This window comes from Sorex araneus, chromosome 6, assembly GCF_027595985.1.
Source record: "Sorex araneus isolate mSorAra2 chromosome 6, mSorAra2.pri, whole genome shotgun sequence".
NCBI classification, from domain to species: Eukaryota; Metazoa; Chordata; class Mammalia; order Eulipotyphla; family Soricidae; genus Sorex; species Sorex araneus.
In genome coordinates, this window is record NC_073307.1 from 57,549,356 (window position 1) to 57,574,401 (window position 25,046).

Genomic DNA, 25,046 nt, shown 5'->3' on the forward strand with positions numbered 1-25,046 from the left:
CACAAGACCTCTGCCTTCATCTGAACCAGGAAACCAGTTAAGAAGCTGAGACACATGGGCTGGAGTGATAGTTCAGTGGTTAGAGCGTTTGCCTTACACGCAGCAGACCCGGGTTCGATCCCCAGCATCCCATATGGTCCCCCAGCGCTGCCAGGAGTGATTCGTGAGCGCAGAGGCAGGAGTAAGCCCTGAGCATCACCGGGTGTAGCCCAAAAAGAAAAAAAAATTCTGTGACACAACTTTGCACAGAAGAATCCAGAACTTTTTTTTTTCTGCTTTTTGGGTCACACCCAGTGATGCACAGGGGTCACTCCTGACTCTGCACTCAGGAATTACCCCTGGTAGTGCTCAGGGGACCATATGGGATGCTGGGAATTGAGCCCAGGTCGACTGCATGCAAGGCAAATGCCTTACACACTATGCTATCACTCCAGCCCCGAGAATCCAGGCCTTTAAAGGTGTGGAACAAACTCAGTCCGGAGCTGGGCCAGAGAAAGCACAGGGGCAGGAGCAGGGGCTCACACAGGAGGGGCCTGGGCTGGCACCCTGCACCCACCAGGGCGACTGAGACACGGAACACGGTGACAACAATGCCAGAAGGAAACTACGCGGGAGGGCAGAGCAGCGCCCAGAGAGCCGAGCAGGGGGAGCGTGTCCCTGCGCCCAGACAGAGGCGAGGGGAAAGTGGGGCTGGTCCTGACTGCGGGACCCGCCCGCCCACCCCCGCAGCACTCACCTCAGCGTGCCTCTCTGCACCGCCAGCTCCAGCAGGATGGCCAGCGCCAGGTGTTGGTCCTGCAGGGGGATGGCACTCCCCGGCCCCTTGGTGCCTGGCGTCCCGTGCACATCCCTGAAAGGACAGCGGGCGTGAGAGAAGGCCGAGATGCTCCCCACTGACTTCACAGAGGACGGATCTGGGCTGGGAATCCGGCCCGTGTTGCTGTGCACTGTCGTGGTTTTAAAATGTGAATAAGCACAGAACCTGCTGCCGTGGAGAGTGTGTCCCTGTCCACACCACCCCTCCCACCCCCGACAGTCGAGGGTCTGGGGTTTGCTGCACAGACTTCGCCAGCCGTTTCCAAGCATGAAACTAACTCCTGAGGATCTGATTCTATGGACGTCACGCACTCAGCTGCAGTGAGATCACAGCTGGTGACATGTCTGAAACCATTTCTGTGGCACTGCAGCGCCTGGAGTACCTCACTGCCCTGCAACAGCCAGCGAAGGGCCTGGGTCTCCCCCACACACACCAGCACTTCCCCCTCCCTCCCTCGGCAACTGCTGCTCCAGTACAGGTCACATGGTCACTGGGTCTTGGTGTCATGTGTGTGTTGGGGGTGAAGGGGGCTCCATACCCTCTCACTGTGGTGGGGACATGCCGGAAACCACTAACAAGGACCACGGGGAGTAGAGCTGCCAGGCCCTCACCTAGCGAACCCACAGCTGCAGGCTGGCAAGGCCCTGTGTGCAGCTGGAGCTGATGCCCGGGCCTGAGGATCTGAGTGCCGCCCACCAGGGCAAGGGTGCGGGGTGTGGGCAGGGACGCACTCTCGTCTCTTCACGCCAGCACACGTTCTGTGCTGAGCAGAGACTTTTGCTTGACACTGATTCACACGGACAAAAGGCACAGCACCACAGGCCGAATTCCCCAGCCGAGATCCTTCCTCTGAGAAGACGGGCGCCCGCGTCTTCGCTCTGATGCTAAGCAGAGGAGACTCCACCACCCAGCCCAGGCGCTGACCCTCACGCTCCAGAAACATCCTTCAGTCCCAGCCCACCGAGAGGCACTCACCCGGTCACCACCGAGCGCAGGAAGCGGGTGGCTCTCTCCACCACCTCCAGCCACACGGAGGACACGGCGCTCTCATCGAAGAGGGAGGCCTCGGGCAGGGCTCGCAGCGCGTCCAGCGACTCCTGAAGCAGCTCGCTGCAGAGGTCCGCGTCCTCCCCTGGGCACAGACACGCACGTCATGCATCCACTCCCCTCGTCCACCTGAGAGGCAGCAGCGGCCCCTGCCAGGAGCTCCCAGGCCCAGCGGGCCGGGGTCCAACTTGCACCTGCGCCCCTTCTGAGCAGACACCTGCAGCTTGGAGGGTTTCTCGCACACCTCCCGTCAGCATGCGCCATGTGCGCACACACACACACACACACACACACACCCGAGAGCAGAGGGACACACACACACACCCGAGAGCAGAGGGACACACACACACACACACCAATGCGCGCGGGAAATGCGTACCTGAGCGCCAGGCCCTGCGCAAGAACGCGAAGGCGAAGGAGAGCGCCGCCCGGGAGCCCACTCTGGCGAGTCCCTCCACGCCTTTGCCTGCGGGCCTAGAGCTGTGGACAACACGCAGATGGGACGGGAGACTGGTCAGTCAAGGCTGAGGGAGAAGCCCAAGCGGCACCCCCAGGGGCCCTGTGCACACCACCAGCCCGGGCTTTCTCTCCACCACACACTCAGCATTTCTGAGTCTCGTTTCTTCAAGGGTCTTCACCCAGCAGCCCTTTGCAAAGAAAAGGTCTCCTCTTTGAGGAGAAAGGTGTTCGCATGACTCAGAAGAAGGTTCGCAAAATACCCAAGGATCACGGATTGTAATGTGTGTGTGGATGTGTGGGTGCATGCATGCGCACGTGTGCATGCGTGTGTGCGTGTGCTGGGGGGTGATTCATGATGAACACAAACTACGTGGGCAGAGCCGTGACGTGGAGGCCCAGTCCTGTGCCAGTCACTCCTGGGATCTGCACCCAGGGATCATTCTGGGCGGTGCTCAGGGGATGGTATGGGGTGCCAGGGGTAGAGACCGGGTCAGCCATGAGCAAGGCAAGCACGCTGTACTATCTCTCTGGCCATTCCTGCTGTTTCTCACAGCTCACGTCAATTCACAATTACCTCAAAATAAAAAGGCATGTTTCCTGTTTTGTTTACATTTTAGCTTTAGGGATTTCCATTTAATGAAAGACGGGCTTCAGTTAATCCCCAATCATTAACCACCACAGACGCAAGACCACCAAGAAATGGCAAATGGACTCTCAGCCACCTCTGCACTATGGATTCAATGATCCAACATACACAGGAACCCCCAAAGAATCTAGAATGTTCCAATAGCACAGGCAGAGCACGTCTCAGCGAGGACGACACGGAGGGCCATCACTGTCCAGCTCCTCTGTCACTTGCTAGAATGCATCCTGGAACCACTGGGCTCTGTGGAGGGGAACATGACCCCCCCTTCAGCAGCAAAGAGTGCCCAGGGGACCCTCGCAGCCCCTGCTCTCCTCTCTCTCTCGGGCTTTTCCAGCACTTTCTCCTGCTCCTCTGCACGAGAGTGGCCAAGTCAAGGACAGTAACTGTGATCCTGTACAAGACGATTCTCTGGGGAAATCGGAAATCTCTCAGGCTGACCTTCTGAACACAAAAGCACAGCAGAGAGAAACACGTGGACAAGACGCGGCCCTGGCAGCCATGTCAAGATTGTCGCTCTTGCTTTCAAGTGGGGAGTGTGGGTCCAAACTCTGCCCCAGCAGAGGCTGCTGGCCCTGAGGCGGATTCTCCAGGTGAGAAGAAACACAAAAGGACGCGCGATGGGGCTGGAGCAATAGCACAGCAGGTAGGGCGTTTGCCTTGCACACGGCCGACCCCGGGTTCAATTCCCAGCATCCCATATGGTCCCCTGAGCACCGCGAGAAGTAATTCCTGAGTGCAAAGCCAGGAGTAACCCCTGTGCATCGCCGAGTGTGACCCAAAAAGCAAAAAAAAAAAAAAAAGGACGCGCGATGACCAAAAGGATTTGTCTGAAAGCCTCTTGAACGTTCAGAAAGGCCGCCAGTCGAGGTGGCCATCAGGTGGGCACTCAGGGGCCACCCTAATCAGGGTCTCACCTTTTTTTGTCCACAGGCGGCAGAGAAATGCTACTGGTCTTCCACCTGACCTTGACATTCTCCTGGAACACCGTTCGGTTCAGGGCGATGAAGTAGCGCTCCAGGATGACCAGCCTCTGCTTGAGCCTCAGGGCCGAGAGGGTGGTGGTGGCGGCCCGCACGGCCAGGGCCTGCTGCTCCTTCACCAGCACCGAGAGGCACTCCTTCAGCTCGTTCACATCTGCGAGCAGGGCGGGAAACGCCAGGGCAGGGCGGTCACTGCAGGGTGCCGAGCTCACCCCGCCCAGGCCCCCTGCTGCTCACTTCTGGGGCTGAGTGAAAACCTCCCCCCCACACCCCGCTCCCTCAATGGAGCAGATGCAGGGACAACGGTAACGCCGACCATTTCAGTGTGCCCAGAGGAGTCTGAGTCAGTCCCCATGAGGTCCCAGACCTGGATTCCACACAGAGAACTTGCCCCAAGCTGCCGAGGGAGCACTGTGCTTCTGTCTGTACAGATGCGTGACCCCAGCAAGGCCGGAGCCTGGGGACCAGCCACTCTGGTGATCAGGGCTCATGAGGGGCCAGGAACCAACCTCACTCTCACACCCATAGGACCTCCGTCCCCGAACCAGGGAGACCACAACAGCTACTAGAATGAATAGGGGCCAGCACTGCAGGGAGAGCACTGGCAGCCCCGGGTTTGATCCCCAGGACGCCACATGGTTCCCCACGCTCCTCCAGGAAGGATCCCTGAGCACCAATTGTGTATGGCCCCAAAATAACAACCACCCTTCTAGTGTACTAAAGACCATGTCAGTAGGATGAAAAGACAAACCATGAACTCTGAGAATGTGTGTGTGAAACGTGCATCTAAGGGCGAGTGTCCGGAGTGTCTCTGAACTCTCGAAACACCAAAGTAAAAGGAACAACACAAGCAGAAAATGTGGACAAGGTACACAGAAGGTACACAGAAGTATCCCCGCCCTGCAGGGGATACACGGGGAGTCCAAGCCCAGGAGAAGGTAGTCAGCAGTACTGGCCGCCCGAAAACCAAAAAACTGACTAAGAGATGAGCCCAAGGCCAACACTGACCACAGCCACTGGTGGGAAGGACCCAGCAAATCGGACCCTCGACACGGGCTGCCGGGAAAGCAGGTTAACAAAGTGTCCAGGATCCCACCAGCCCAACACTTCCACTGGAATGAGGGCGGAGACCTGAGCTCTCGGTATCTGCGATCAACACCGCATCAGCCACAAGGGCCAGAAGGGGAAGCAGTGGAACGGTCAGTGCTCGGTGACCGACAAACACAGCGTGGATCTCCAGATGACAAACATGACTCAGCCTTAGAAAGGAAGGAAATGGAAGCACTCGCCAAAGACACTCACGGCGGGCCCAGAGGTCACCGTGGAAGTCAAATATGCCCTGAGAAGAACAGAAGTTCTATGGCCACACCTGCGTGGGCCGAGGGACCAAGAGAAGCCAAGCCTAAGGCCCAGCGACAGTGCAGAGTGGGGAGCGGAGGGGGAAGAGGAAGAGGCTCTATAATGGGCCGTGGTGCCAAGCATGGCGACACCAGTCGTTCCAATCTCACTACAGAACCTGAAGCAGTTTCCGGAGCCCGCCTTGGGGTCGGCCGACTTGGGCAGCTGGGGTACCTGGCTGCCGGCCCCACACCCAGCTCTCCAGGATGGACTTGGCCCGGCAGGCAGGCGCGGGCGCCTCCTCTTCTTCCTTTTTCTCTTTGTCATTCAGGTCTTCCTTCTTGGATCCACTCTGACCATCCACACCGTCATCTGGAAAACAAAAACCTTCATCTGTACGTTCCTCTTCAAGACATAACAACCACTTGCCGTACCCCCCTCACCTGCCCCAGCCTCCGCAATGGTCTGTTAAGTGGCCGCAGGCACCCCCAGGCTGTGCTGGGCAACAGCTCAGAAGAGGCCCCAGCCCACAAAGTTCCCACTGCCACAGTGTGTGGCCCAAATACCCCACATTAAGTCAACAAATGGAAATACACAGACACATTAAGAAAAACGAGTCTTAACGAGTCAAGGGGCCTGATCAACAGTACCGCAGGCCAACCCAGGTTTGATCCCTGGTGCCCCATACTACCCCCAAGTCCATGAGGAGTGATCCCTGAGCGCAGAGCCAGCAGTAAACCCTGGGCATGGCCAGGTATGGCCCAAAAAACGAAAAATAAAAGAGAAGAAAAAAAAAAGGAGTCAAAATAGAGTTGAAATAGCTATGTTAATAGCAGACAAAATGACAAAATAGAGCACAGAGAAAATTAGCAGCAATAATGTAGACTACAACAATATAAAGGAGTACATTTTCCAAGGAAACATGACAGCTTCAAATGTATATGAGACCCACAATAACACCTCAAGGACATGAGGCAAAAACTGAAAGATGAAAACTCCCCACTTGAATATTTGAGTATGATGCCACCGGCTAGGTAAAAGAACAAGGTGAGAAGTGAAAAGGGTGGTGAGAAGGAAAGGGGGGGGAGGGTGCTGGGCACTTGGGTGCAGGGAGGGTAATAAATCTGTCCCTCATACCATAATGGAGCAGGGAGCCACACCCACAGAGCTCAGAGCTCAGTCCCTCTGGGCTGCCAACTTCCCAGACCGACCCCCTCCACACGGGCCTCCTGCCAGCTCATCTGGGACAGATCCCCTGACTCAGTGCTCACTGGTTCTCCAGCATCTCTGCAGATTTCAGACGGACCCCTCCACAGTCCTATTATAAACATCCCCAGGTACCTTCTTTCCCCGAATCTAACAAACCTACAAACACACGTGTCCATTGCTGGTTTTGCATCTGCATACTTAAACTAGATCGTGACTTAAGAAGAGCAGAAACTGCCATCACTGGGCAGTGTGTTCTTTGAATATTGGTCACGTTCCTTTGGTTGACCGTGATATGCGGCTCTTTTGCTATTACTTAAAAAATATTGATTATGGGGCTGGAATGGGCTGGAGAGATAGCACAGTGGTAGGGCATTCGCCTTTCACGTGGCTGACCCGTGTTCGATTCCTCCGCCCCTCTCAGAGAGCCCAGCAAGCTACTGAGAGTATCACGCCTGCACGGCAGAGCCTGGCAAGCTACCCATGCGTATTGGATATGCCAAAAACAGTATAAGTCTCACAATGAGAGACGTTACTGGTGCCCGCTCGAACATAACGATGAGCAATGGGATGACAGTGACAGTGACGGTGACATGGGGCTAGAGCAATAGCACAGCGGGTAGGGCATTTGCCTTGCACGCAGCCAACCCGGGTTCGATTCCCAGCATCCCATATGGTCCCCCAAGCACCGCCAGGGGTAATTCCAGAGTGCAGAGCCAGGAGTAACCCCTGAGCATCGCTGGGTGTGACACCCACCCCCCCAAAAAAAAGAGAGATTAAAAAACATTAATTCCAGGGACCAGAGAGATAGTCCAGTGGGTAGGACACTTGCCCTGCACACTGCCAACCTAGATCACCAGCAGTCCATGACATCTCCCTAGCCAGCCAGACTGATACCCGAACACAGAGCCAGGAGCAGCTAGGTGTGGCCCAAAACAAGGAGGAAAATAAGAAAAAGATTTTAGCTGTACAAACTTTGCAAGGGCAACCAGGAAAGTAACCATTTAAGTTATCCTTAAATGCCCAGTATACTAGAGATATTATAAAGACATTATAAAAGCCCAGTATAATAGAGATAAGGTGAGATATTTCATTATGTGTAGATCCTTTTGATAGAGATGTTATACTGATACTCTAAGAACCTCAGAACAACTCAAAATGTGTCGCTGCCATCCCACATGTCCACAGAGATGTCTGTCTTCACTAAACAGGAAAAATAATCCCAAGTGTTGGAAGCCAGCCTCACATGCCGGGGGAACAGGCAGCTCAGATAGAGAAGGGAACACCAACTTAAGTGTGGTTGGAGGACCCGCTCGGGATGGGAGAGGTGTGCTGAAAGCAGACTACAGATTGAACACGATGGCCACCCAATTTCTCCATTGCAAACCACAACACCCAAAAGGAGAGAGAGAACAAAAGGGAATGCCCAGCCACAGAGGGGGGGAAGGGAGGAGGGAGAGGTATGCTGGGGTCATTGGTGGAGGAGAATGGGCACTGGTGGAGGGACGGTACTCAAGCATTGTATGACTAAAACATAAGCACGAAAATATGTAAATCTGTAATTGTACCCGCACAATGATTCATTAAAAATAAATTAATTTAATAATAATAATAATCATCCCAAGTGGGAGGAACAAAAAAGAATTTTTTTTTAAATAAAGTGCCCTATCAGGGGGCCAGAAATAGAGAACAGGGTCAAAGTACTCGCCTGCCACATGGCTGACTCCAGCTCAAATGCATGGACCACAGACAAGCAAATAACCCAACCAACCAAGACAGACACCAGTGAAGGGACTTGGCCACTATGGGGAATGCAGGTTCCCAGGCCAGCCTCCACTGCACGCCAGAAACAGAAGTACAGGGGCCAGACCTGGCACCTGACCACATCCGCCAGGGCCCAAGCAATGCTGTGCGCGACCTGGACGGTGTGGGGTTTCCCAGCAGACACTCCCAGCTGCTCTGGCCGAAGGCTCCAGAGACCGTGCATGCCTCACCAGGCCAGTGGCCCTCTTTCCCCTCGTTCCCCTCTCTCTCCCTCTCTTCTCCCTTTCTTTCTCCCCCTCCCCCTCCCCCTTCTCAGTCCTCCACCTGGTGACCCATTTCCCAAATCACAGGAAGCAGCCCACCCCCCCCCAGTACCCTTACCCCCCAAGCACTAGCCTTCCCAGCACCCCCTCCCTCAGCTGATCCTGCCCTGTCATCCCCTCACAGGCTTGGGCACAGACCATCCATCCTGAGCTCCCGGGGGCGGGGGGGGGGCACTTTCCGCCCTTCCAGAAGTGCTAGAGCCCAGGAGGGGAGTGTCAACCAGTCAGCACAAATTCACCAGGGAAGAAATGTCCAGAAGTCCAACTGCTTATTTTTAACTCCTCTCTGGGCATTTCCGGTCTTTTTTTCCCCCTGGGGGTGGGGGGTGGGGGACATACGGAGTGGCACTGCCTGAAGGCTATTCCCTGAGCCCATCTCTGGGCACAGGGCAGCTGGCACCGAGCGAGTCTGTGCTCTGGACCTGCACCACCATTGCTTGGGCATCTCTTGTGCTTGAAATGAAACTCATGGAAACCAGGGCAGAAAGAGGACAGCAGGGAAGATGCTGGCCTTGCACACATCTGGGCTTGATCCCCAGCAGGCGAAGGGTCCCAGACCGCACCAGGAGTAATCCCCAAGCAGAGCCAGGAGAAAGTCCTGCACAGTACTGGGTGTGGCCCAAAACAAACAAACAAAAAGCAGAACATCATGTACAAAAAGGAAGTTAGATGGAACCAAAACTCATGAAAGTACACGTGGTCAATCAGTCCTGAAGACAATCAATTACATGTGCAGTGAAATGTTTTCCAAGGGACTCACCTTTAATTCCAAACTTTGCCCCCCATCATTTTTCACAAACCCGGGACTTTACTTCTTGGGAGAGCAAAGGTGGAAAGGTATAAACTACTTCAAGAAAAACAGCACAGGGGCTGGAGCTATAGTACAGGGGGTAGGGCATTTGCCTTATACATGGCCAACCCAGGTTCGATCCCCAGCATCCCATATGGTCCCCCAGCACCACCAGGAATAATTCCTTAATGCGGAGCCAGGAGGAACCCCTGAACACTGCTGGGTGTGACCCAAAATGCAAAAAAAAAAAAAAAGGAATAAGAAAAACAGCACAGGAACCAGAGCAATAGGACATGGGGAAGGCGCTCGCCTTGCACACAGCCGATCAGGTTCAGTCCCCGGCAGCCCATAGGTCCCTGAGCCCTGCCAGGAGTGATCCCTGAGCACAGAGCCAGGAGTAGTCCCTGAACACTGCCGGGTGTGGCCCCCCAAAAAAACAAACAAAGTCAAACCTCAACTCTTCTAGTTTCTCAAGACTTGGGGAAGCAGAGCAACCGCATGAGCCTCAGCAGTGCCTCTGCCACGCAGCCCACCAGGAGCCCACCAGTGGAGTCTCATGGAGTTCCCCTAAGTGCACAGCTCGGTGAGGAGGCTCGCCAGCACGCGGCATGTGACCTCAGGGGAGAGGTCGGAGGGGAGAGGTCGGAGTAACAGGACAGCGGGGACAGCACGTGGCTTGCATGTGGCCCCCTGAGCCCACCAAGAATCATCCCTGGGTGCAGAGCCAGGAGTAACCCCTGAACATTGCTGGGTGTGGCCAAAAGAAGGAAAATGCTGGAACTTGGAAGCTATAATAAAAATGAACACCAAATAACCCAAAATGAACCATTTCCTTACATACACAAGCTAGAGGCAGGAGCTGAGTGGGAGCCACAGAGCTGGCCTGCAGTAGCCAGACACTCGTGAAGGAAAGGCACGCAGTCAACATGAGCAGAGGGGCCCAGGGAAGGCGCAGCAACGGGACTCCCTGCTTTGCTCCACTGAGCTTCATCCTGGGACCATCCACCGCACCCAACTAAGTGCAGGCCAAGTCTGCTCTGCTGCGCGGGCTCAGCACTAGACAAGGAGACGTAGCCAGCCTGTTCAGGGGTGGCTCTGGGCCACTCCTGCCGCCGGTGCTCAGGGCTGCCTCTTGGCTCTGCATTCAGGGATCACTCCTGACAGGGTCAGGGGACCCTAAGGGGTGGCGGAGCCTGACCCGGGTCAGCCACACGCAAGGCCTTCCCCACCGCACCATCTCTCCAGGCCAAGGAATGGACTTTTTTTTAAAAGAGGCCGGAGAAAAAGGAGAGAGAGAACAAAAGGGAATGCCCTGCCACAGAGGCGGCGTGGGGGGGATGGGATTAGGGGGTGGGAGGGATACTGGGTTCATCGGTGGTGGGGAATGAGCACTGGTGGAGGGGTGGGTTCTCGAACATTGTATGACAGAAACACAAGCATGAAAATGTATAAATCTGTAACTGTACCCTCACAGTGATTCACTGATAAAAAAAAATAGTAAACTAAAATAAATAACTAAATAAAAGAGGCCGGAAAGTGCAGAGGTCAAGGTGCTGCCTGGCACGCAGCCGACCCTGGTTCAAGCCCTGGTACTACATGGTGCTACCCAGAGTGGCAGGGTCAGCCCCTGGAGGCCCCTGAGCACTGCTGGGCAGATCCACTGAGAACCAAGCAACACCGCATCCTCAGGCCTCACACTGAACCACCAGCCTGCTTGGCTGAGTGTCACCAAAGGGGGCTCAGGCCTCCTGAGCACTGCCTTAGGAGTCACCCCAAAATAAATGCAATTGGAAAAATTATTTTTAAGCTTTTCTTAATTTTCAGTAGTAATTATTTCTACTTAATCTAGTAACAGGCATTATTAATAGCTTGACGTTTCAAATGTAAATGAACACAGTCACTGAAGTACCCAGAACCTGTAAGTAAGAGCTCAGAGAACAACACACATAGAAACGCCTTCCGCTGACAGTGGACGACAGCCCCTGGGCGCCTCACGTCAACTTCCCTGTGGCCAACAAGGACCACAGCGAGCGAGGGAAAAACTACAAAGACACTCTCCCAGTGTGGGGTCCTGGCACCAAGGGAAAATCCCAGCTCAGGCCATCACAGCTAGAGGGTCTGGGCCTGGGGATCCAGCCAAAACCCAGCCTGCAGCACATCCCAGATGCCAACAAAAGGTAGTTGATCCGGCCGGGTAGGGAAGACCTCACCTTTCCGGGCAGGAAGCTCTCCGTTCTGGGCTGACTCTGTCCCCGTGTACACGATCTCTCCATCTCTGACCATCTCGTTCCATAAGCCGCAGAGCCCATCTCTGGTGAATGCAAGCTGGCAAGGGTCAAACATGATTAGGTCACAGAGGGATCATACAGTGAAATTCTGAAATAATCACACAAGGATTATAGCTCATCATTCAATGATAAGAAAATCATCCCAAGAAATACAGTTAAGGGGCCAGAGAGATAGGACAGCGGTAAATCCCTCGCTGTGCACACACTCAACCCATATCTGATCCCCGGCATCCCATATGGTCCTCTGAGTCCTACCAGGAGTGATCCCCAAGCCCACACCACCGCCAGGTGTAGCCCAAAGACAAACAAAAAACTATTTCAAGAGACTTTTGAATTAAACATCATTACTGGAATATACTAAAACTTCACTGACACCAGAGAAATCGTGAAGGGGGCTAAGGCGCTGCCCAGTGAGCTTTCCAGCACCACACGGTCCCCAAGTGTTGCTTGAGTGGCCCTGGCCTCCCCTACACCACAGGGCTAGGCAGCAGCACAAGAGCTGCCAGCCTACTTAGCTGACCAGACGGAGGGGACCTAGGAGACCCAAAACACAAAAAAGTAAAAATGAATTTTTTAAATAAAGCTTTATTCACTGGTCAGAATGAAAATGATAATGACACTGAAATGGAAACCTTCCAACCATTCTGTGTCTGTTGTACCACAGAGCAACGCTGGCAGAGGGAAGAGTGTCCCAGAAGCATGCTAGGGTCGGGGGGGGGGGGGGGGCACAAAGTGCAGGGCAGCTCCTGTCTTGCTTGCTGGGGGCCCAGGGTCAAACCCTAGGACCTAGGACTGGAAGTGACCCCAGCACCATAGGGCCTGGCCCCAAAATATGTAAATAAGTCAAAGGGAAGCTCCCCGTGGCATATTCATATGCCAAAACAAATAACAATGATGGGTCTCATTCCCCTGACCCTGAAAGAGCCTCCAATGTGGCACCATTGGGGAGGACAAGTAAAGAGAGGCTTCTAAAATCTCAGGGCTAGGACGAATGGAGACGTTACTGAGACCACTCGAGAAAATCAACGATCAACAGGATAATGATGATGATGATGATGATGATGATGATGGATGATGATGATGATGATGAAATTAGAGGAAGGAAGGAAGGAAGGAGGGCCCTGAGGGTCTGGTGAGGGAAGTAGCAGCCCCGGAGCACCCCTCACAGGTCCCACACCCCACCATGGACCAACCATCCATAGGCACCCCACGAAGGAAAGAAGCTAAGTCAGCAAAGACACATACATGCCTTTACCACAAGCACCCCAGACAAAGGACATTTCCAGAGAAGGAGCCCGAGACCCTCTGGGCAGCAAAGGGTCTGATCCCGGGACCACCCCACAACTCTGAGCTCCACCCTCTCGGTTCCTGGGACCACCCCACAGACTCTGAGCTCCCCATCTAGGGTCCCGGCAACACAAGAAAACCCCTGCTCAGGTACCCACAGCTAAAGGATGTGGACCTGGTGAGCAACAGGCCAGGAGCCTGGCTGTGTGTGACCCCCAGTTAAAAAGGAAAGGGGTAAGGCTGGAGTGATAGGACAGCAGGGAGGATGTTTGCCTTGCATGTAGGCGACCCAGGTTCTATCCCCGGCACCCCATATGGTCCCCTGAGTTCACCAGGAGTGATCCCTGAGTGCAGAGCTAGGAGTAACACCTAAGCATTGCTGGGTGTGGCAAAAAAAGAGGAGGAGGAGGAGGAGGAACAGGAGGAAGAAAGAGGAGGAGGAGAAGGAAGAAGAGGAGGAGGAGAAGGAAGAAGAGGAGGAGGAGAAGAGAGGGAGGAGGGAGGAGGGAGGAGGAAGGGGTGGAGGAAGAGGAGGAGGAGGAGGAGGAGGAAGAGGAGGAGGAGGAGGAGGAGGAGGAGGAGGAGGAGGAGGAGGTGGAGGAGGAGGAGGAGGAGGAGGAGGTGGAGGAGGAGGAGGAGGAGGAGGAGGAGGAGGAGGAGGAGGAGGAGGAGGAAGAGACGAAAACACTGGTGTTTCTGAGCTATAAAAAGAACACCAAATGCCCCAACGAGGGATGCTACGGGCCGAGCACACCCCAGTATGAGGTCCAGGGTTAGGTCTGAGCACCACCTACCACCAAGCAGAGTTAGGGCTGGACCTCCGGGCCTGGCCCCAGGCACAGCAGTCACTGAGGGAGAAGCCTGGGAGCTGTGGGAACAGAAGTCCCAACTCTGGGCTTGTGCAGGAAGGAGGTGGGGCAGGAGCTGGAGCGGGGCGGAGACAAGAGCCCAGGAAGCTACTGCAGGAGGTGTCTGGGCGCTTCTCAGAGGATACACAGGAGAGGCGTCACCAAGACGACAGAGCAGACAGATTCCCGGAGGAGTCTGAGCATAACGGAGCTGCCCAGGAAAGCCTCGGGGCAGCGGAAGTGGGAACAGCAGAGGAAGGAGGCAGGATGGGGGCGAGGGAGGCCTGGGTGTGATCGTCAGCGTCACCGTGCGGCCCCAGAGCACTGGCAGGTGAAGGCCCACACACACCAGCACCACAAACACCCACCGCAGGGACAGGCCTGCTCAGGACAGCAGCAACACAGGGCCAGAGACAGGAGAGCGGCAGATCCCTGGCAGAGGTCCCCAGAGCGCACCAGGACCCCACAGCACCAGGGGAAAGTACCTCACCAGGAGCCTCTGGACAACAGGCTGGTTCCAGAAGTTTCTGATGGGCTTCACAAACAACAGGGAAGGTCGAGGCGAGGGCAAAGCGCGTCTGTCTGACAACATCGGTGCCTACCATAGACTTCCTGTCTGCTCCTTCAGCGCCAGGGAGTCTCTCACTCCTCGGGTGCTCAGGAAGGGTTCACGGGAATACTCGGTCCTGAGCTCAGGCTCTGGGGGCTTGGGGTCACATCCAGCTGTATTCGAGGGTTATTCCTGGCTCTGAGCTCAAGAATCACTTCTGGCAGGATCACATGGGGGGTGGGGTTGTGTCTGCAGCAGCTAGGCGTGAAGGCCCTGCCTCCCAGCCTCCTTGCCTGAGCCCCTTAAATGCACTCTTCATTCGACACTCTGCGGCATAAAGCCAGTGGCCACGGCTCATGGTGAAATCCTTCTCTTTCCCATCTAACTAGCCAGGAGCCTCTTAGAAGAAACAAAACTGGAAGTTCCTTAAGTAAGAGCCTGGACCTCAGAGAGCTGGACCTCAAGCTCCACACTCAGTCCTGGTGCCACACCAGCCTGGAGACCCAAAGCAAACCCTCAGGCTCACATAGCTGAGCACACACTGTTGCTTGGACAGGCCCCAGGACTCCCAGGAAGTGCCAGGAAGCAAAAGAAAAGAAAGGAAAGGAAAGGAAAGGAAAGGAAAGGAAAGGAAAGGAAAGGAAAGGAAAGGAAAGGAAAGGAAAGGAAAGGAAAGGAAAGGAAAGGAAAGGAAAGGAAAGGAAGGAAGAAAGGAAGGAAGAAAGATGACTAACAAAAAAGCAAACACATGCAAATATCTGGCAAAATACAAATACAAACAGTGAACCCCAAAAAGTGAGCTACTGATCCCTCAGGCTCCAAAAGTAATATCAAGGCATAGTAACTATATCCACAAAATTATTTTCATTTCCGTGCTGGGGAAATGGCTCCAAGTGCTGAAGTGAATGTGTTGTATGCAAGAGCCACGATTCAACCCCAGTACTGCCATGACCCCAGCACTGCCAGGCACAGTGTCCCAAATAACACTCCCTTCTCTCCAAATCTCTTCTATTAACTGGAAAAGCTGAGAAGAGACTTTTCCCAAATGTTCACATTTGTTTTTCTTGACTCCTTCCTTTTATTCCAGGTTCAGGGCTGGCACCGGGCTGGGCGATGGTGCTGGTGTGCAGGAGTGAGTCCAGATGGGGCATGGCACCACGAACAGCACTGGCATGCAGGGGTGAGCCCAGGTGGAGCTGTTGCTTTTCTGTTCTTGTTTTGGGGCCACACCCAGTGGTGCTGAAGAGTTATTCCTCACCCTGTGCTCAGTGATCACTCCTGGCAATGCTTGGAGAACCTATGGGATGCCAGGGGTTCGCACCTGGGTTGGTCACAAGCAAGGCAAGTGCTCTTCCATCTACTCCAGCCCCCGACATGTAGCCATTCTTTTTGCGGGGGAGGCACTTTTTGAGTCACAACAGGCAATGCTCAGGGCTTACTCCCAGCTCTGCACTCAGGAATTAATCCTGGAGGTGTTTGGGGATTGAACATGGGTTGGCATGAAAGGCAAACACCCTACCCTTACCCACTGTACTACCACTCCAGCCCCCACGTGAAACCGTTTAAAACTGAGGATTAGAAGAAACACAGGGAACACATTTAACTACTGTGCACTCAACAACCTGGCTAGATCTCAAGGGCATTAGCTAAGTGGACAAAACCAATCACAAAGGTCACAGAGCAGATGACAATCTCGGACTGACATAATCCTACAAAGTGACCAGGACTGCAGAGTCAGAGGTCGGGGGTGGGGGTGGGGGTGTAGGGCACTGTGACGACAGAGAGAAGCAGCGGGGAGAGCTGGGTGGGGATGAACAGGCACAGAGGTTTGGTTTGGTCTGTTTGGGGGCCACGCCCAGCAGTATTCTGGGCTGACCCCTCACTGTGTTCAAGGATCACTCCTGGCAGGGCTCGGGGGACCCTCTGCAGTGCCAGCCATCAAACCCGGGTCAGCTACATGCCAGACAAGCCCCTTCCCCTGTCCTGTCCCTCCAGCCCCAAACAGGCAGAGACCCAAACTGCAGAAATGGCAACGGCCCGTCAGCTAGAACAGCACAGCACACACTGAGTGAGGCCTGCCCATGTCAACCTCTAGCCTGGAAACCTCGCCACCATGGGGGGGCTGGGGGGAGAGGGAGTCTGGGCGGAGGGGAAGCAGCAACCTCTCCACTTTCTCTGCAACTTGCTGTGATCTATTATTGTTTCAGAATATAAAGGGGGTTTTTTGTTGTTGTGTGTTTTTTTTTTTTACTTGCCTCATACAGGGGCCAAAATGATAGTACAGTGAGGAGGGCACCTGCTTTGCATGCAGCCAACCTATGTTTGATCCCTGGCATCCCATATGGTCCCCTGAGTGCAGAGCCAGGAGTAAGCCCTGAGCCTTGCCGGGTGTGGCTCAAAGACCAAAAAAATCATAATAATTGCCTCATACATATCTAATTTCATGTTCCACTTCAAAGAACCCAGAATAGAAACCGTATAGGAGACTCATCTGAGAGCTTCTGCAGTTCAGAGCAGGATAATCCCATTCCTGGACTCGGGCTCAGAACAGGCCAAAGACTTATACCAAGACCAGTAAATAAGCACATATGTTCCAAGAATAAAACCCTTCTAAGAGACCATGTGCTGTTGCTCCTTCATCGACTCTGCAGTCCAGAGAAGTGTTAAACTTCTCTGTTGCGTAAAAACATGAAAAGGGCTGGGGACAGGTCAGTGGTGGAGCAATGAGGCAAGTGCCCTGCCCGCTGCACCATCACTCTGACTCTACTGAAGAACTGTTCTAATGAGAGGAAAGTGTTCCTACCCAACACGAGTCACTAACCCAGGGTAAGTTCTGCCAATCAAGGCACATCGGAGGCTGTGCTACAGGCGCGCGTTACCGTGACAGCTGCCCTGACTTGAGGGATAGGCCTGCAGGCAGTGGGTCTGCAGGAAGGGTTCAAGCGTGAAATGTCTCAGTAACTCAAGAAACTGTACAACTGTGGTCCACGGCCAAACTCCTCTCATATGAACTTCCTTCTGTGCCAACACAAAACTTTTCTTTGGGGGCAATACCAAAACGTAGGTCTCTTCATTTATTCCTAGAAGTCTAGAAGACTTCCTTCTGCCTTGTAACCTGCATGTCTAAGACAGCCAAACTCTGTATACTTACAGTGAATTAATCAAAGGCAAAATGCGGTCAGTGTGAAAGTAGGGTGATGGGGCATTTTCCACGTATGCAACAGGCCCGGGTTTGATCCCAAACACCATATACAGGTCCCCAAAGCACCACCAAGAATGACCCCTGAGCACAGACTCAGGTGTAAGCCCAGAGCACTGTCAGGTGTGGCCCCAAAACCAAACAAAAGGAAAATGGCCATGGCCACCACAGAGGCATAAAGGGACTTTCTTCACATAACTCATCACCAGCACTCAATTTTACATTCATATATGTTCTAAAGCAAATTATACTACACTCAAACTCAGCAGCCACTCAATTTGATGACTAAGACACAAAACTTCACTAGATCATGCCTTACTTGAACTATCTCACAATACATATGCCAATATAAATTCAATGATTGGAGTAAGAGCAACAGTACAGTACAACAGGTACAGCAGGTAAGGAGCTTGCCTTGCACCTGCGAAGCCAGGGTCAATCCCCAGAACTTGGTGTGGTCCTCCAGCCCCACCAGGAGTGATCCCTGAGAGCAGAGCCAGGAGTAAGCCCTTGTACAGCCCAAAAATCAAAACAAGACAACTATGAGATACCATCTCATACCAGTTAGACTGGCACACATCACGAAGAACAAAAACAAGTGGTACACAGGAAAACAGACAGTAACTACTAAATAAAAGCAAATGTAGGAGGCTTGAGCGATAGTACAGCACGGAGGGCATTTGCCTTGCACACAACCAACCCGGGTTCGATTGCTGGCTTCCCATATGGTCCCCCAAGCACCGCCAGGATTGATTCCTGAGTGCAGAGCCAGGAATAATCCCTGAGCACTGCCAGGTGTGGCCGAGAAAAAAAAAAGGGGGGGGGGAGGGAAATATGAAAATAAACCAAATCACACCTTGTGGTACTTCGGGGCTTACTCATGCTCTGTGCCCAGGGATCACTCCTGGCTGTGCTCCAGGGACCAAATGTGGTGCTGAGGATCAAACCGCAGTCAGCAGCATGCAAGGCGAGCACCCGCCCCATTGTCCATCTCTCCAACCACTAACTAGATCAACTCTTTCTTATCTAATGTCACAACATAACAACAACCCCATGATCTGTAACAACAATCCAGATGCTTATAGCCTGCCGACCTTCCCACCCCCAACACTTTGGGGAACAAGTCAGGCACTCATGCTTCACTGAGAAGACACAATACCTGGCTTGACTCACACCACACAGGAGGGAGACTCCTGGAGAAATACTTGAGATGCCTGACCCAGAGACAAGACAAAACACACACATACTACAAAACACTGCAAACGCTCCATTTTGCTGGCACCAAGAAGTTCCAAAAGTAGCATTCTTAAGGCTAATGCAGCACAGAGTGCCAAGTGCAAGAGTGGAGCTGGAAGGGGGCTTTGAGAGAGGGAGGAGGGAGAAGAGGAGGAGGGTGAGGACAAAGAACAATCCCCCTACACAGACCCTGGTTCAATCCCAAGAACCAAATATGTGCCCCACCCCAACCTCTCAGCCAAAGTGACCCTTAAGCACTGGATATAGCCCAAAATATAAAAAAAAGAAAAAAAAGAATGTGGTTACAAGTGCAACTCATTATTAGCTTCAGTATAAAACTGTACATGGGAACAGCTGGAGCAATAGCACAGCGGGTAGGGCATTTGCCTTGCATGCAGCCAACCCGGGTTCGATTCCCAGCATCCCAATATGGTCCTCTGAGCACTGCCAGGGGTGATTCCTGAGTGCAGAGCCAGGAGTAACTCCTGTGCATTGCCAGGTGTGACCCAAAAAAAAAAAAAAAACCTGTACATGGGGGCTGGAGCGATAGCACAATGGGTAGGGCATTTGCCTTGCATGCAGCCAACCCAGGTTCGATCCCAGCATCCCATATGGTCCCCTGAGCACTGCCAGGAGTGATACCTGACTGCAAAGCCAGGAGTAACCCCTGTGCATCGCCAGCTGGGTGTGACCCAAAAAGCAAAAAAATAAAAAATAGGGACCGGAGTGACAGCACAGCGGGTAGGGCGTTTGCCTTGCACGCGGCTGACCCGGGTTCGATCCCCGGCATCCCATATGGTCCCCCCAAGCACTGCCAGGAGTAACTCCTGAGTGGAAAACCAGGAGTAACCCCTGAGCATCGCTGGGTGTGACCCAAAAAGCAAAAATATAAAAAATAAAAAATAATAAATAAATAAAAATAAAAATAAAAACTGTACAGATTTTTTTTATAGCTGATAAAATGTTTTCCCTTTGTTTTTGTTTTGCTTTTTCAGGTAATACCCAGCAATGCACAAGGGTTACTCTTGGTGGAGCTCTGGGGATCATATGGGATGCTGGGGGTCGAACTCAGGTCAGCTACATGCGAGGCAAATATCCTCCCCACTGTACTATCTCTTCGGTCCCAAGCTAATAAAATTCTTTGTAGAGAAAGCAATTTTCTAAATGTATTCACAGCTTTTTGAAATGTTTGTAAATATCCAATGTTTTAACTTATTAACTCGCACTGCAAATTTGTGAAAATGAGCATCCTATAAACTTTGGGGATTGGGCGGTTTTTTTATTTTGGTTTTTGGGTCAAACACAGTGATTACTCTTGGGAGTGCTCAGGGGGCCATATGGGATGCCAGGGATCAAATCAGGGTCAGCAGTGTCTAATGTATTTGGTCTCTGACTCATAAACCTTGGATTTTTTTAGACTATTCCATTTATGATATTTTTAAATAGTAATAAAGTTATGTACATTTCAAAGAAAAGTAGATCTGTCACTCATTTGCAAACAAACATAACAGAATAGTTCAGAGAAATACTATTACTCACTAGTTCCTGAAAAGCTTGCAATTACCACAGTAAATGAAAACATTGGCATCTAAGCTCAACATTGTTTCCGTATGCTGATATGAAAATCTGAACTCTCAGTAAGACTAGTCATAAGCAGAAGCAAGTTAAAACTGAACAGAAACACAAACACATTTGAGAGATGGACACTGGAGAAGGCTCCCACTCCCTGCACCCCACAAGGAGTAATTGCAGGAGTAACCCCTGAGCCTCCTGGTGTAGCCACAAATCCACCCCAAAAAATACAAGCAAAGGATGTCAGTTTCTATGTCAATTTCTGAAGGAACTAAGACCACAGGTCTGGTCAATTCACTGAGTCCCTCAGAAACAGACACCAAACTACAGTTTCAGACAAGGACCTCTGTGAGCAAAGTGGAGGAACCCACAGAGCTAGATGCCTCCTGCACCTATAAAGTGTGGCAACATCAGTGCATGCACAGTGGGCACCTCCTGCAGCCCAGCACAGAGGGCGGTTCTGACTCAGCGCACAGCCCACACAGCCCGACACTGTCCCCAGCTCCATCAGCCCAAGACCCACCGCAGACCCACCTGGATGTCGGTCTTCAGCCACTTGGAGTCAAGTCGAGCCTGTGCAGCCAGGTAGAAAGATTCGGCAGGCATCTTCTCTTAGAGGAGCTCCCGCTCCAAACCTGCGGGTGAAAGTGCCGTGTCCAAGACCCAGCACCCGTTCCAATTCCGATTTCATGGGGACTCAGGGCAGGGGAAACAGGCTGCAAGGAGTGCGCACAGAGAGGCCCATCCACACACAAGGTGAGGGGAGCTCAGGGAGCATGGAGAACATGGGGAGGCCCATCTGCAGGTGCAGGGTGCAGAGAGCACAGGAAGGCCTGTCTGCAGCGCAGATGTGGGGAGCACAGAGAGGGCCAACGCGAGCAAGGGAGGCCCGTGTGCACACAGGTGCAGGGAGCATCGGGAGGCCAGTCAGTATGCAGGTGCGGGGAGCATGGGGAAACCCGCCTGCACACAGGTGTGGGGAACACCTGGGGACCCATCTGCACACAGGCGCCTGGAGCACCGGGAGGCCCGTCTGCATGCAGGTGCCTGGAGCATGGGCACGCCCTCTGTATGCAGTGCCTGGAGCACCAGCATGCCCATCTGCATGCAGGCACGGGGAGCACCAGAAGGCCTGTCTGCACACAGGTGTGGGAAGCACCGGGGAGTCCATCTACACGTGGGTGCCTAGAGCATCTGGAGTGAGCACCAGGAGGCCCTTCTGCATGCAGATGGCTGGAGCACCGGGAGGCCCATCCACATGCAGGTGCGGGGAGCACCGGAAGGCCCGTCCACATGCAGGTGCGGAGAGCACTAGGTGCCCTGTCTACAGGTGCAGAGAGCAGCGGGGGGCCGTGTGCACATAGGTGCGAGGAGCACAAAGAGGCCCGTCTTGCAAGCAGGTGCCTGGAACACCGGGAGGCCCGTCTGCAGGTGCAGGGAGCACCGGGGGCCCGAGTGCTCAAAGGTGCTGGGAGCAAGGGCGGGCCCGCTGCAGGCAGGTGTGGGGAGCATCGGGAGGGACCCCCATCTGCACGCAGGTGCTAGGAGCAACGGGAGGCCCGTCGCAGGTGCGGGCGGCCCCGCTGCTCTTCCTCCCGCCACAGCGAGACCCTGAGGGCGGCGGTCACAGCCACCACCACGTCAGCCCGCGGGAACGCCAAGCGCTCGCAGACCACCGCGCCAACGACGGGCACCGGGAGCCCGTGCGGCGGGGCGCGGGCGCGGGCCCGCATCACCGCGCCCGCAGCCGGCAGGTCCCCGACAGCCTCCGGGGATGGAGGAGCCCGAGACGCGCCGCGGGCGCCCGTTGCAGGCCCTGCGCAGGCCCGGCCCGGCAGGGACACCCACCCGCCCGCCCCCGGCCGGCGCCCCCGAGGCAGCACCTGACGCGCGGCGTCTCGGCGGCCGCCCGCGGGCGGCGTCAGGTCGCAGCCTCCAGCCGCCGCTGGCTCGGCCGGCGCCCGCGATCCCGGCGCCTCTCGCGGCCGAGGGGCGGGGCCGGCGCTGACACCCGGCCAATCGCGGTGCGGCGGCTCCGTAGTTTTAGCCAATGAAAGAGGCGAGTCCTCTCGATCCACCTCCCCGACCCTGCCGCTTCCTTCAATCCCGCTCAGCTTCTTCCTACTTGGCCCCTGAAGTCCAGCCAACCACAAGCTCCAGTAGGCGGGACTTCCGCTTCACGCACACACGCACGCACGCCGGGACCGTGCTCGCTCTGCCTGGCGCTCCCGCAGCGCTGTAGCGCAGGGATGCTCAGCGCTCAGGTGTGACAGCCTGCTGGGCGTCGGCTCTAAGTCAGCCTGTCCGCCCCGTATCGACTGTGCGGGCTTGACTCGCTGACCCGTGCTCAGGCCTGAGAGTTTGTTCTCTGACCCTAGTCCACCCGTCCTTTACAATGAGAAATTGTAAAGAAATTAAGAGTATTTTGAATTAAGTAAAAAAAAAAAAAAATAGAGCATCAAAGTTTGCGGGAGGCACCTAGAGTGATTAGTGACATGTACAACATTCATTTTCTATCTTAGAATAGAAGATGGAGCTACAGTAAATCTGTAAAGGGGGTAGAGCGCTTGCCTTGCGCGAGACCCTCTCGGTTCATCCCACATAGTGGTCCCCAGAGCCTGCCAGGAGTGGGCGGGCCCCGGTTCGATACCCGGCATTTCATGTGGTCCAGGAGCACGGCCAGGAGTGATTCCTGAGTGATTCCAGAGCCAGGAGTAAGACCTGAGCAACATTCAGCCTAAAAACCAAAATGATAAAAATAAAAATAAATCTGGCCTGAAAGATAGGCCTTACTCCTGGTTCTGTACTCAGGTATCACTCCGGGTGGGTATGTAGGATCATATGGGGAGATTCCCTAATGTTTTGAGGAATCTCCCCACAGTTTTTCATAGGGGCTGAGAGACCCATCCATTCCCCTGCAAAATTTACTGGAAACCAGGAGGGGAGCACAATTCATAGCCGGCAGCATACTTTGATTATATTGCTACAAGAACAATTCTAAGCTAAGCTGCTACATGACTTCGTGCCTCGGCAGTTCAGGACAAACATCTTTCCTGGAGCTCTTTCTGAGAGATGCAGTCTGTGGGTCTGTTTTCTCATACCAAGGATGTCAGGCTGAGATGGGCAGTAAGTGGGCAGTAAGGTTGGCAGTGAGGACTGAGAGGTTCCACATCAGCAGGGTCAGCGTTCTGACCACCAGGTTCTTGTTTCTTTGTCCATTCAGCCTGCTTCTTATCCTATATAACTTAACCCAGCACATTTCTTCCTCCTCTTCCATGTCCTCTCCTCTTCCTCCTCCTCTTCTTCCTCCTTCTCCACCTCTCCCCCCAACCCGGGTGGGCTGCATGCATGGCAAGCACCCTACCTGCTGTACTATGACTCTGGCCCCCAAATCAGCATGATTATGTCCTGAAATAGAATTTTAATCTGAAATGGAGCCAGGGATCATAAAACAAAACGCCTCAGGTATCTGCCCTGAAAAACAAAACTCAAGGACTTAGGCATTGTGGTCAATGAGACTGGTTCCCTTTCTGCATAGTTTACAGAAAATGGAAACTTACTGCTTTGCCTATGAACCAAAGAAGCAAAGAAAGGTCAAAATTGATTATGCCCACACATGACATAAAGCTAACCAACCCAAACCACAGTGTACAAAGCCCAGAGCACTCAAGAGCAAGGCACCTAGTAAGGTTCAGAGGTATTTCCTTACAAAGCAGCTTATGTAATGAGACCGTAGAACTTTATCCTCCAGCGATGCACCATGTCAGAGTTTCTAAACCGTCTATCCCCAAACCTCGCTGACACTTCCTGTAGCATGCCAAAGCGGACCCTGTCCCAAAGTCTAACTCCTTCACCACTCCCAATAAAGCTATTTTGACAAGATCGAATTTATCTCAGTTTGTCTCTTTATTCAGGTCAGCAGCCACAAACTGACGATGGCCTGTTAAATAAGTTGGAAGGTATATGTGTTCTAACTGGAAACAATACGGGTGGAGAAATAAGAAAAAACAGGCTGGGGTGAGGAGTGGAGAGATCTTTAAATAACTATTTCCTGCTGTGATTGTACAGATTTCATCGTAATAGATGTAGAATTTAGAACGTGGGGGGTGGGGGCAGCAACTCGGGTAAACAAAATTCTGGAGCGACATTAAAGTTTACCCGAGATGCCCTCTCTATTCCTGTATCCCATTACCCAGCCCTGTCCCCCAACCCCCACAACCTGCGCCCTCCTGGCACCTGCGCCCCTGAGGCTGCCTCCCACAGCGCCTCGCCCGGAGATTCCCTGCCCCGCGAGGCCGGGAAGGCCTGGACTCCTCCCTCCAGTCGGTGTTCTGGTCTTGTTCCCCACATCTACGCGGATCCTTGGAGAGGCCACCTCCCTGCAAACGTCCCAGCTCACCCCTCGTGTCTAGGATCAGTGGATCCAGGACTGACCCCTGTCCCTATACTGGGCCTTGATTCCCGCCTCTCCCCCCCCCGCCCCCACCCCCGGACCAGCCTTCCCAGTGCGCACAGTGCCCCCAGCCCGCACCCCGAGCGCACACAGCGCTCTCAGCCCGCACTCCTAGTCCGCACAGCGCCCCCAGCCGACACCCCTAGTCCGCACAGCGCCCCAGCCCGCACCCCCGAGAGCGCGGCGTCCCCCAGCCCGCAACCCCAGTCCGCACAGCGCCCCCAAGCGCGCACCCCCGCGCGC

General features: G+C 53.9%; 1 protein-coding gene across 5 annotated transcripts in view; it reads right to left on the reverse strand.

The window, feature by feature from the left end:
- Window positions 1–22,333, reverse strand: part of HERC2 (HECT and RLD domain containing E3 ubiquitin protein ligase 2) — a 102,037-nt gene extending 79,704 nt beyond the window's left edge. For all 5 annotated transcript variants that reach the window (XM_055141025.1, XM_055141026.1, XM_055141024.1 and 2 more), the window contains exons 1-8: window positions 22,234–22,333; window positions 20,885–20,985; window positions 11,581–11,695; window positions 5,522–5,659; window positions 3,884–4,103; window positions 2,244–2,344; window positions 1,793–1,949; window positions 737–850 (exon numbers count right to left, since the gene is read on the reverse strand). In XM_055141025.1, coding sequence (XP_054997000.1) covers window positions 737–850; window positions 1,793–1,949; window positions 2,244–2,344; window positions 3,884–4,103; window positions 5,522–5,659; window positions 11,581–11,695; window positions 20,885–20,956 — 917 coding nt within the window. In that variant the 5' untranslated portion in view covers window positions 20,957–20,985; window positions 22,234–22,333. The remainder of the gene's footprint in view (window positions 1–736; window positions 851–1,792; window positions 1,950–2,243; window positions 2,345–3,883; window positions 4,104–5,521; window positions 5,660–11,580; window positions 11,696–20,884; window positions 20,986–22,233) is intronic.
- Between the last annotated feature and the right edge of the window lie 2,713 nt (window positions 22,334–25,046).